Source organism: Melanerpes formicivorus, unplaced genomic scaffold (assembly GCF_026170545.1).
Source record: "Melanerpes formicivorus ecotype bairdi unplaced genomic scaffold, bMelFor1.0.p_v2 SCAF_23, whole genome shotgun sequence".
Taxonomy (NCBI): Eukaryota; Metazoa; Chordata; class Aves; order Piciformes; family Picidae; genus Melanerpes; species Melanerpes formicivorus.
Genome location: NW_027142375.1, coordinates 9,134,818 through 9,148,650, shown reverse-complemented (window position 1 = coordinate 9,148,650; position 13,833 = coordinate 9,134,818). Strand labels below are relative to the sequence as shown.

Below are 13,833 nucleotides of genomic sequence, written 5' to 3'. Positions count from 1 at the left end.
ACCCCTAATTTTCTTGTCCTTCTCTGGTTCTTTAAATTACACCAGATTACCAAATTGTCCACTGGGAGCAGGGGACTAGTGGAGAACAAGTGCATAACCCAGAACAGTCCTTGTCAAACAAGGCTGGGCTGACCTGACATGTTGTTTGATGTTTGTTTCTGAAGCATGCTGGAGAATTTTTTCTTTTTTCTTTCTTCCCCCCCGTTCCCTTCTCTTTTCTTCCTCCTTTTTTTCTTCATCACTCCTTTTGGCATTTTCTTCCTATTTTTCAGGTTGGAAGTGGCCCTGGTGAAGGGTATAACATAAATATTGCTTGGACAGGTGGCTTGGATCCTCCTATGGGTGATGTTGAGTATCTCACAGCGTTCAGGTTGGTGCCTTTTTTCTTTCAAAAGTTAAGAAAACTGCTTGTAGAACACAAGCACACAAATCAGAGCTAATATACTCCTGAAAGATGGGAGAATGACCCACTGTGAAACTCACTTACTCCTGGTATCTCACTACACTGAACTTTAGTGAAGGATAAAAATTGAGAGTTTAATTGCTGTGCTCATCCACTCAGAAACAACAACATAAAAAGTCAAATGATTTAATTGGTTAACTCATATTATAATCATATTATGCCAATGAAATGATTTTGAGCTTGTTCACTTATCTACCCTCCAAATCTGAAACTAAGCACCCACCTTGATTGAAGTTGCATACAAGTACAGCAGATAGAAAGCAATGTAAACCATGGTCTGAATTTACTATTCCTCATTCACTTAAAAGTCTCATTGATTTGACCAGTTGGCTTTTTCTGTGAATTTGCAGTGCAGTGTTATTTACTTAAAAGTAAATTATTTACTCAGTAAGAATGACAGGAAATGTTGAATGCTGAATTCCTCTTTCATTGCAATAGCTCATTCTAAATGAAATTTTGGGTTTTTCCATAGGTGCTGCATCATAATCTTTAGTCTTATTTTCATGGGACCAGGGGAGACATAAACCCAGTTGAAAACACACTATTTGAAACTTTCAATAGTGGTGTCTTATATGCACTATTTTCTTTCATTGTAAGGCAGACCAGTGGAAGGGTTTAGTGGGCACTCACCTCTCAAGATTGAGCAAATGTTACATTTTAAAAGGAGTTGCATTTAGTGGAAACTGATATTCCAGAAAGACAGTGAGGGAACTAATGTGTATCACTTTCAAGACTTTCAGGTAGTTATTTTTGATTGTATTCTATTGAAAATACAGCACGAAAAAATATAAACCCCCTTTTTCTTTGTTCTTTATTTCTTTTTTTTTTTTTTAATAACACTTTTTTTTTCTTTTTTCCCTTTTCCTGAAGCACTTCTGGGCAGTCCATGAAATAACACACAGATAATATGATGAACAGCACACCTGAATTCAAAGCCTGAGCCATAGACACAGAAGCAGCTTTACACCTTCATAGCATTGCACTTATTGTGGCAAAGGTTGTAATTTTATTTACAACTTTTGCCTGTATTTAAAGAGAGTCTAAACAAACAGTGGCAAGCACCAAATTCTCTGCACCTCAGTATTACTTCACACTTTTCCCAAGGTCTGTGTTATTCATTGACAAATTTTTATGGAAGTTAGGGGACTGGATGGTTCAAATCACTGGTAATAGTGTCTGATATTGCTATACTCCAAAATTCTTGGTTTGGGATCCAACCTGTCTCAATAATAGTATCGTTAATGTGGCCATCTAATGCTGTGGAGAATTCTGGTCCTAGGTTTTTGAAGACTCACATAATTAAGGCCTCAGCCATAATTGGTACTCCTGTTATCCTGACAAGAAGTACCTGGGCCTAAGAATACATTTTCAAGTATGTACTTTGCAGTTCTAGTGTAAGGAATAATAGTAAATAGTTTGAAGCAGCTAATATTGCTGCTGTACCTATTCCTTAGCTTCTGAGTTAGAGGGAATCTCAATCTCTGTGCCTGAGCAAAGCAGGACTGTTGAGGAAAATTCATGTAGACTGGTACACACTGACTAATCATTTGCAAACATACCACTAAAATACATACATATATAATTATTTAGTTATTATGACTATTTATTTTAATGCAGAGAAACTCCCTTAAAAATTGCTGATGGTGCAAAATGTAATGTTTCTCTTTTAAACACATCCATTTAGCTTTGTGATTAATGTTGTAATTAATGTGAAGGTTCTGCCTTTCTTTTTTTTTCTTTTAAGATATATAATGCTGTTGACTGATTACAATAGACACTGCTGTTCTCATTTTGTCCACTCCAAACACCTTTTTCCCTCAGCACAATCTTTGTTCCCGCCGTAGTGCTTTTAGGTGTGGATTTGGTATGTCTGGTGTGGAAGTTTTGGTTGGAGATCAGTGAAGCAAATGGCATGGAACTTCAAAACGCGATTTGAAATGTCTGCAAATTACATAGGATAGGCCAGGTAGCTGTTTCTATGGATCTAGTCTGAATGGTAAATAAGTTTATAGCTCCTAGTATAGAGACACGTAGTCTGTGGGACCAGAATCTATCACTGTTGTTACCCAAAATGTCACAGATGGTGTAGCCTGTGTTCTCGGTTTGGCTGGAAGAGAACTGTGAGACAGTGTTAGGGAAGGAGAGAGACACAGTTCAGTCCTTTAACCACATATAGAAAAGAACTTAAAATCTTGGAGAAAATCAGTAAAAGACTAGATAAAAAATACTAGGGAAGTCAGCCTTTGTTCTGCAGTTTTGGTCTGCAACAGGTCAGTTTATAAGAAAATAAACAGTGGGCTTGATTTCTTTATTTTTAAATCCTAATAAGGGGTGGGGAAAAAGTTGGATGTTCTCAATTTTATGAGACAAATAAGGAACAAAATGAAGAGGTTTTCCCTTCATACTTACTCTCTAGTAGAGAGAGAGGGTATGCAGTATTCAGTCCCTAGTGAAGGCAGAAGAGGATGTTGGTGAGGGTTCTCTCTGAAATAACCAAGGTGTGAATAAGTTTGCAGGTGGGTGGAGCCTGTATGTAGAGAAGCTGAGGCTTCCTGCTTACTGGATGCTGAAAGGCTTGAGAGCCTAATCTTTTGAATTCTTAAGAACTGAGAAATTTGTGTTAAGATAATCTAAAGCTCCCTAAAGTTTACACATATCCTTCACTTTCTCACCTGCAGAGTCTTCCTTTGGTTCTAGAATTGAACCAAGTACATATATGAAGTGTTAGCAGTCATGGCACTAAGTAGTCTGTTACTGTTTGATTTGCTGTCAAATTCTATAGAAGAGATCCTTTTGAATGATAACGGTCATGCAGACATAAAGACCAGGGCTTTTTTCTGCCTCTAGAGTTTTTATATCTGATGATGAATTTGATATCAGGTATATAGTTCTTAGGCCAGAATCTATTTGCATAACAGTATGAACATTTATACACATACATTTATACACATATATACATGCAGGAAGATGAGTATTGGCAATTTTCCACTACATAAATCACCAGATAAATCTATTTTAAGTAAATCTTTTTGGCACTGAATGAGATTCCACCTCACTCTTCCTCCAAACTGTCCAAGAAAATATTTCTATTTCTTCAGGAAAACCCAATTTTTATGTGTCAAAATGCAGAAAAGTTGAAGATGAGTTAGAGGCATAAAACAGGCCAAGGACTTCAAAGGCATGCTGAGTGAGGTGCTCCAGTGGGACTCTGGTGGGAAACAGGATAAATTGTGCTGGTTCGTGTCTGCCATTTTGATTTCAGTGCTGCCGGAAGAGTCTTTAATGTACTTTTAAACTCTTTCTAGTGCAAAATAAATTTCAAATGCCTGTAGCCTGTCTGAAGAGACCTCTTTCATGTATAAAATAATATGTTTTCCTTTCCATTTCTTTCCCATTTCTTCTAAGATAATAGGTATGCTCATCTTAAGTACAAGGAGGTAGTAGAAGGTGTAGGAGAGGTTTCTGTAGAATGGAAAATAAGAGGAGCAATCAAATCACTGTACCTTTTAATTTTGCCAGAAAAGTTTTGTTTGATATTTACCATAGCAAAGGAGCTCGTCTATCTACAATAGTGCTTGGAAGTATGTCCTTTTTCTAAAGGGCAGGCATCTTTTCTTTTCCCCTGTGATAACCAAAAAGCACACCTCTTTTCCATTATTTTTAAGGCCTGGTGTATCTTTTCCTCTGAGAGTTTTGTTTCATCATTTACTTCCACCTATTCAGGTTAAATTTGCTTTAATCTCTTTGAGAACAATAGAAGGTGGTGGCTATTTTCTAAGAGGATGATTCTACACTGGAGTTTATGAGGCTGTAATCCTCTCTGCTGCCAACAGTTACAGAAAAAATAAAAGCCATGGTTAAGTACTAGTGTTCAAATATTTTTTTTCATAAGCTCCACGCTATGCCAGATGTGCACAGTAAAGGAGTCAGCAGACAGAGGCTGAGGTCTTGTGTTGTACATGCACACATGTATTTACCTACTTGGAGTTTACAGAGGACAGGAGAGATGTGTTTCCACAGAGCAGAACATAGAAGCTGCAGGAGGCAGTGGGAGCAAATGTGAGTGTTTAGAAGAGTGAGGGAGAAACAGAGACAGAAGGAAATGGGTGTGCCTTCCAACCTCTTTGCACTGCTTTTATTCAACAAAGGAGCTGTAAATTTAACTTAACCAGCCAGTATGCTGTGACTGCTTTGCTCTGCTCCTGAGTAGCACAAAACAGCAGCAGCATATCAGTTAACCTGGCCATAAAAGCTTACATAAAACAAAACGAGTGTGTGTGTTTCTTGGAATGGCTAGAAATAGCTCATGATAATATTATCTTTGAATTTAATTTTTAGCAGCCACATACATGATTTTAATTTAAGAAGGGGAGTGAACTCAAAAGACATAGTGGCATTAAGGTAGAAGTTCGGGGATGAACTGTGTCCATGATTTAATTTTTAGAAACAGCACGAAATTTATAATTACTCCAAAGTCATTTTAAATGAGGTAATGCAAAATTAAAATGACACTTGAAGCCACCTATCTAAAAAGTGTGAAAAAGGAAAGGAAATGAAAGGGGTGCAGAAAATACTCACTCTGCCTTACAGTTTTCAGTGCTTGCTTTGGGAGGAAATAAATATGTGGGAAACTCTCTGTATTCTAATCTCGTGTCAAAAATATGAAGATACATTCATTGTAGTCTTGCAGCCTTATAGAGCACCTTAAGGTGGAGAGAGTGCATTGATGTGTACCAACCCTTTTATTTTGCTCTTATTTTTAATGTGCTGGTCTGATGACATTATTTGCAAATGTATTTTGTTGTTTTTCAAACATATTCTCCTTGTTAGTAGTTTCAGCATAAGAACTAACTATGGTGTTTGTTTTTTCACTTTATTAGTCACATTCAAAGCCTAAAAAGAGCACCCAGTGAAAATACTGCTATATTTTCCTCACACTTTTTCATATAAGCATACATAGCATGTAGTTGTATGTATTAATTTGCCTGTCTATTTTACTTTTATAACTTTTTGCTCACTAAGGAATTAAAATAACAACTTTAATAAGTTTTGTGTATCCTGTTGGTGTTGAGTTTCATGGTCTTAAGTATGTGTGTCTGAAAAACAAAAATTCTTTGTTATAGCTGAAAGCCCTAGTCTTCCTGTTTTGTTAAACGCCCCTTTGGCCATGTATTGCATGTGCAGATGAAGTGCACATTCTTGCCTATCCATATTTACTACTTTAAATACCTTATCTTTGTCACATCCTTTCCTGGGCTTGAGCTCTCACAATATAATATTTTTGGGGGGTTTTGTTGGTTTGGTTTTTTTTTTTTCAATCTTCATTTAGATGTTTATCCAGTTGCCAAATCATTTGAATTGCTCCTCTCTGAAGCTCTACTGTTTTCTAGGAATGAGCTGAATACACCACATGAGGGCGAACCATCGATTTCTATTATTTTCAACATTATTATGGCTGTATTTGACACCACTTTTCTGCACTATTGGATAACTGGGCAGAAACCTTATTTTCTGCTAAACGTAGCAAAAGAATGTAGGAGATAAAAATCAACATTCTCCATAGATGTGCCCAACTATTTCCAGTGAGCCACAGAGCAAGGATGATGCTTAACAAATGGTACCCATAATAACTTTTGAAAAAGTTAAAGGATAATTCTAACTAGCTATAACTTATTGCTATTATTTTTTTATGGTTGTTATGTCCAGAGGCTGCTACTGAGTCTATATAATGCTAAACTAGGTCTAAAATATGTGGCAAGACTCAGTTTCAATTGTGAAGAGATAAACAGACAAAAGTGTGGGAGCCCCATGACAAAAAGGAACAATAAGTAGAGAGAACTAACATCTCAGAATTTTATTGTGAATGCCGTTGGCAATAGCTTCAGTCTAGCAAATGCCATGTTTATCTTCACTAACCAAAATAATTTCTGAATGTTTTGCTTTACAATGACTGGGAAAGATTATCCCAGCTATTGTTCTCTCTCTTGCCTATTTGCTGACAGCCATGTCTTTAGCATTTCACTGCTTAAAGAAGGCAGAATCTCTGAATCACATGCATGACAGGCAGATAATGATTTACCCAAACATAGATGGGCATTATTGAGAGTGCTAATTATCTGCAATACTGGTGCATTTTCTTGGGCATAGAACTGCTTTGATGAAGAAAAATATAGCTGAACAGAACACAGTCGTGAAGGCTATGCAGTGGTTTCCATATAGATGTGCATAGTTTGCTTTCAGTCACCCCAGCATTCTGCAGAGTCATAAGTTAGTTTCAATCAGTTTTTTATATCTGATTTTGCCCACTTTTTCCAAGTGTCAAAAAAAAAATGAGCATTTCAACCAGAGATGACATTCTTTTCCCTTCTGCCATAGAAAATATCTCAGGTGAACTCAAAGTTACAGCAGACAGCTATGAAAAGATTACTTAAGAGTGCTTGAGCAAGTCCTTTTGAAGAAGGTATTTTTTGCTTGGAATATATTTTGCTTGGAATATTTATTTTGTTATAAAATCTCTTTAGAGTATAGGTTTTATATCTAAATATTCAGTAGTCCTCAGGTTTTGTGGCTTTTGAGTATTTGTGTGTGTGTGATGGGGAAGGTTTGTAAGTAATGTCAATTTTTCATGCTTTTTTCTTGTCTCTACAAATGTTCTGAGCATTTGGATGATTAGTATCATGGGGATAGGGACAGAGTACTTAGGAAATTGAGAAGCAGAGTTAAAAGCATTTGAAATACTGGTATAAACAGCTTTTCAACATTTTGTTATACTTCAAAGTTCACCATAAAACTAAAACTGGCAACACTGTTTATAACCTGTGACCTCTTGTTCTTCCTACTTGTTTGTTTTTATTTGGAAAATCTAACTTTTTCTCACCAATCACCCTAAATCTTTATCTTTACTGTATCAGAATCTTTAAAGCTGTATATGATGCTCCTTTCATTCACTGAAACTACAGAAATGAAATCTGTCGTTACAGAAATTAATTAGTGTCAGCTTACACTTCTACAGATGCACAGTTTCTTTTATGGACATGGCTGAGTAGGGGGTGGAGGAGAAAGCATAATAAAATACAGCATGTGTCAGGTTTATGTGGTTCAGGTTAAAAACTATTTGATTAAAACCCCAAGCCGTACACGGTCTGCAGTTTCAAAGTACTGAAAAGTACTTGAGCTCTCTCCCAATATAACCATTTTCCATTTTTTGCCAAGCCAGAAAGATGAAAGACTAGAAGTGCATGGATAAAGAATTGCCATATTATCAAATAGTTTGATGGAAAGGTGAGAAATATCATCAGAAACATCCAGGAAGAAACTGAATGGCAGCAAGAGTACAGAAGGTATTTTTCTGCTAAAAGTCAAAATACCTGGTGCATTTAGATGGAGATAAATTTCAGGTCTGAATTAAAAATCCTGCAGCAATTGTATAGATGTCCAACCCCAATTTACATTTTGTTGCTTTATAATAACTTTTGAGAACTACACTGTAGCCTGTAAAAAATATCCACATGTTCTCTGCTGGAACAGCTCCAGACTGTAACAGAACCACTAGATTGCACCCTGGTGCTTTATGTATTGTTTAATTGTTTTCCTTTGGTGGATATTTTTATTAAAAGCCCATTATCCAGAATCAGACAGAAGTGTTGTTTCAAGAACAGCAGAAACAGAGGCCTTTCTGCTACACAGTTCTTATTCATGCTTTCTTCAGCCAGCGTAGCTAATGAGACCTCCACTATTCTTCTTAAAGAAGAAAAAGAGGTGGGAGTCTTTATTTTGCTCCTTTCAAACATAAGCAGGATTTCAAAGAAGCATTGTGACGTTCTGTGTGTGCTCACACACCTGTGTCTCAGTGTAAGTTTGTATGGGTACCTCCAGGGCGTGCCTGTGCTTGTAGATGTTCTCATGGTTTTGCACCAATAACTCCTTGGAGACATTTTTAATCCTAATGATGTTGTGTACCTGTGCTACACTTTACCTGTAAAATAACTGAAGGAAAGGAACAAGGGGACACAGTCTCAAGCTGCGCCAGGGGAGGTTTAGACTCGAGGTGAGGAGGAAGTTCTTCACCGAGCGAGTCATTCGTCATTGGAACGGGTTGCCCAGGGAGGTGGTTGAGTCATCGACCCTGGAGGCGTTCAAGGGGAGACTGGACATGGCACTTGGTGCCATGGTCTAGGCATGGGGTCTGTGTTGATAGGTTGGACTCGATGATCACAGTATCACAGTATCACAGTATCGCTTAGGTTGGAAAGGACCTCGAGGATCATCGAGTCCAACCTCGAGGTCCTTTCTAACCTAAGCGATACTGTGATACTTTTTTTGTTGTTGTTGTTTTTCCATTGAAAATTTGTTCTAGCAAATAAAGCTCTGATAATTCTGAAGAAAACCAGAAAAACCTGGCAAGAGTCAGATTTTGAAATCCTGAATTATGCTGAATGGCACTGTGCTCAGTGCTGCAAGATCTTATGAGGTTTTTTTGTCACTGGATATTGTTGGAGCCCCAGCTCTGAGTATTTTATTACTTTTTAAAGTCAGCTTTTAGTCTTGCGGAGAGATGCTTGAAACTATGAAAACATAAATGGCTCAAAAATAGACATCTAATGAAAGAGTTCAGGGAGGTCTATGACTCATGATTATGTGGTATTAGCAGTACTGCTTGGGCCACCAGTAATCCCATGAAATCAACACAGCTTCTTGAAGAAGTTGTGACCCAGTGTGAAGGAATCTATCAAACTTCAAATTCCTAGACATTAATTGTTTCTCACAGGCAAAATAAGGAAAATGTGCCTTACCTTGTTTGGCATATTTGTATGGGTTTTTTTTTCATGCAAAGGGTGGTCTTTGTCTTGTGATCACATATACTAAAGATTTAGTAGTAAATTGATTATTTCTGTTACTAACAAGTACAGATCTCAGTTCTGTACACCAGCTAATTCATGGCAAATATACTGTGGTTTTACTTAGGCAAAATAGTAGGCTCTTGCAACAGTAATTGTTAAAAGAGTTTGTGAATGCAGAGACTCTTCACCAAACAAATGTGGAAGGGTCTTATCTTAGATACTGTGACTATATTTAGCATAATTAAGCAATCCCATCTTGAAGATTATATGCAAGCACTTTTGTGAGTTGTTATGCCTTGAAACAAAATAAGCTGTCCGAGTATTTCATTAGCTGATTCATATATTGACCTACCACAAGCATTCTAGTTATATTTAGATCAGGTATTAAAGCTGCCAAAATTGCTCATTTATTAAAAATTAATTTAAAATGAAGCAAACCAAATCACAACACTGTACAAACCAGGCTGAAAATAGATATGTCTTGTATGCACTTCTATGTCATGCATAGGAGGGTTCATGCATATCAGGTGATGTAGGGTGGATGGTTGAAGGGAAGATGTAGGTTTTTTCATCCTTTTCTCCAAGTCAATTGACTGGTCTCTGCTGCTTTCTTCCTTCTGTGCAGGGTGTGCATTACTAAGTAGAGATGACTAAAGACAGCAGTTCCAGTAAGTAGCAACTGTCTGTGCTTTTGACATGTGATTTTTTTTTCTGCACTGGAACACCACCAAAACTATTTGAAAGTTTCCAAGAAAACAACTAAGTGCATGTTTCAAACCCTTTCCTGACAATGTTCTTCTCTAGCTTCACAGGGACAACATCACTCTAAGAAGCAGAAAAATAACTTGAGTGAAAAATCCCCTTTTTTGTCTCCCATTCTTGCAGATCAGAGACTTGAACCTGGCCACATCATGCCTGATATTAATGCCTTTGATGTCAGACTATCTGGAAACTTTTTTCGCCCCTCAGTCTTAAAAGAAGTCTCCCTTTGAAAAATATCAAGGGGATGTACATTCACAAAAAGATGGTTTAGTAAAAGACTACATGTCTCAAAACAAGTACAGGTCCAATCCTGCATTGTTAGACTGACAGAAGAGTGGGGATGAATTATGTCCCCACCCAATCCAACACTCCTACCTCTCCAATCAAGATATTTACAGATTAAGTGTTATTGTTAAACCTCTTGAAATGCTTCCATTTCTATGTCACAGGGACTTCTCACTCCTCATGTTTTAGTAACATCTGCTTCGTGGCCTCTGTGATGAACTCTCTATGAAAGATCATTCCCCTTGGATCTGAAATTGACAGTTTATTATCTGATCATTTACCTCTTTTTACTGTACAATGAAAAGGTATTTCAGAGTGTTTTCAGCATTTTCAATACAATTTATGTTAGAAGCTGAAAACAAAGCAAACAGAGGAAATGCAGAGTTTGTAACAGTTTAAGGCTTATGATTTCCAACTAATCAAGAGAGCAATGATTTCATTCTCACTCTGTGCCATGAGATGGGCCACTGCTAAGAAGTACTAATTCTCTGTGAAGGTGAAAACATGCAGTGACTGAGCATTTTTTAGTTAATTTTGGCTTGCTCTGTGTCAGCTTCAGTCATTCACCCCCACGTGAAAAATCACTGAACAAACCCAGACTTTTTCATGTTTTCTTTCTTGCTCTTGCAAAGTAAATTTAAGAACTTCCAATATTCCAATATTGAAAATACTCCCCTCCACACACCCACATTTCTCTCTTGGAGTCATAATTTGACCACTCAGCAAATTGTTCACAGCCCCTAACTGCCCTTTTCCTCCAACAGCTCTGTCTCTGACCACACAGTTGTTTCTTATCTGTGCTTCTCAAACTCCTTTGCTTGGGATTAAGGCCTCACTCTTTTTTGTCTTCTGATCTACCTGGGACTCATGATTTTCTCTTCCCTTACTGATCTCTTTAACCTCTCATTCTTCTCACGAGAGGATCTTGTCCTTTGTGTTACAATCATGTTTCATTGAAAAGAAAAAGTGCTGCTAAGCTCACTGTATATCACACTCTCTCCTTTCTCTCCCCCTATATTCTCAAGACCATTGAGTGTACAGATTGCTGTCTGTCCTCTGGTTCAGTTCTAGACCTTAACCAAAACAGCAACTCAGCTTTTCTTTCTTCTGAGACCATTCATAGCATGAACCCTTAGTAGCCCAAAGCTCAGATTCTATGTTTCACCTTTGTTTTCCTTAGCCTGTGTGCCATTCACTGATTGATCCTGATGATCTTTGTCTTGAAAATTCATCCTTCCCTGGTTTCCATGCTTGGTCCACCCAACATCTCAAGTAGCTACTGTAACTTGTCTTTTGGAAGAATCAGCATTTTTCCAACTTGAGCTTTCTTCAGTGATTCCATGGCATTCTGCTTTTTGTCTTGGTCCCTTCTCCTACTTCTTCGTGTCTAGAGGACAATTCAGCCACATTACAAATTCAGTTACTGTGTGTCAGCCAGTTACTACTCTGTTCTAGGAATGTCCCCTGTTTCATCATAAAAGTTCATAGTAACTTTATGATATACTAGTTGAGGAAATGTGCCTTTAATTTGTGCTCAACCCTAACAACTTTTTAACCCCAAGCCATTCCTACTACCACTCCCTATAGGCAAAACCACCTTTCTGTCTGTTAGACAAGTTCTTATGTTACCTTTAACCTTCTCTGTTGGAAGTCACAACTCAGCAATGTCTAGATTTTGCAAATTCTTTTGGTAGCATGTCCATGAAATACAGAATATACTACCTTTCCAACCACCTAAAGAGATTTCTAAGCTTCTTCCATGTTGTTTATTATTGCAATGTCATTCTCAATACTTCTCTGCATTTTATTTTCCAGATTGTGATACAAGGTACATGTTTTCTGCTTTCTCTGTTGATAATATTCATGCTTATAGGACATTCTCATAAACAGTTAACGAACCAAACAAATCTTCTCTACATTTCTATGTTGCTGTATTGTCTCCCACAAAGCTTGACGGTAGCTACATCATGATACTGCTAGGATTGCTCCTAATTGTCTAGCTTGTACAGCTTCTGCCTAGAGTTCCCCAACTCCCCAAAGAGCATACAGACAGGAGGCATCTTTTTATTCCTTCTTTGCGGTATCATATGCAATGAGGTTTTGGTTCACAATAGTACCTGTCATGCATTGTACTAATGTAAATACGTTTGTCCCATTAAGGAAAATAGTAAGATGTAAAGAGTCAAAAGGTTAAAGTTATTCCTCTTCCCTGTCATTCGAGATGACAGGTACAATCCTCAGTATCGGTGACAGTGGCTGCATGTGAGATGTGGGGGCACACAAGCTGGTGCACTGGCTGGGACCAAGGCTGGAACCGGGCTGAAATCAGGTCCTCCAATCTGAAGCAAAAAGGAGTGTCTCCACAGGGCTTTAAAGAGGAAGGTGGAGGGATTAAGTTCACTATCCCAGATGAAAGAAATAAAGTTCCTTGTCTTTTATACAAATTTTAATGACTAGAATTTATTTGGGACAGGATGACATGAACCTATGTTCTGGGACTGTTCTTTGTCAACTGAGACATAAGTATGCTACTGGAAGGATTCAGTCCTTCCCCAGAGAGGCTTTGGAAGTGTGATTCATCCTCTGTCCGTCCATCTCAGGAGCACAGGTATCACTTATGCAGCATCTATGATCTCATTAAGCCCATGAGCATAGGTACCTTGTTGACATCTTAGGAAACATGATGATTATCAACAAAAAGATGGGCCTGTTATACACTGTATCACTTCAAACACAATGAGGTTATTAGGACTTAATTACATAAGAAACAAGCTTATAGAGTGTCACTTGCAGAATTTAGCAAGATATAAGAGTCCTCTAAGTTTCTATTATAGTTTTATGTCCTGCACTATTCTTTGACAAACTAAATAAATTACTGCATGTATTGGACCTCTGAGGCTCGGGGCAAAGAATGGAAAAATTATTTACAAAAGCTTGAAAATATTTAATCACTAAAGGCAGGGGGCAACTGTGTTTTAATTAGCAGTTCCTCAGGCCATTGGCTGGCTGGAGGCTTTCTCAAACAACCACACAAACGCGCTGAATAGCTGTTTGCCAGCCTTAGGGTCAGGCCTGAGATGAAACAGATAAGATAATTGGCTCTAATGAAATCCAGAAGGCCTTGGCTTTCTTGTTTGAGCTTGGATTTGAAAAGTGCGTGTGGAAGTGAGGCTTAATTCAAACCAGTCCTGAGCTAGGCCCGCTTTTCAGTGACTTTGATATTGTTTGAAGTTCTGAAAGTGTTCGCCACACCACTAGCCTGCTGGGCTGGGCCTCCCTGGTCACCTTAATTACTGAGCTTTATTGCTGACTTTACTACACAGGAAAGGAGCCATTATATGTTCCATCAACATCAGCTCTCCTCAGATTGGAGGAAAGGGCAGGGTGAAAGGCCACTGTAGGAAGGCAAAAACTTCACTTTGAGGTAGTCAGATCGTTTACCCGTGTTAAATTTCACTGTGCTATGTGTGTACATTCCTCACG

General features: G+C 37.9%; 1 protein-coding gene across 1 annotated transcript in view; it reads left to right on the top strand.

The window, feature by feature from the left end:
* HDAC9 (histone deacetylase 9) overlaps nucleotides 1-13,833 on the top strand; it is a 546,793-nt gene that overhangs the window by 449,461 nt on the left and 83,499 nt on the right. Inside the window, exon 22 of the mRNA XM_068152479.1 lies at nucleotides 273-370. Coding sequence (XP_068008580.1) covers nucleotides 273-370 — 98 coding nt within the window. The remainder of the gene's footprint in view (nucleotides 1-272; nucleotides 371-13,833) is intronic.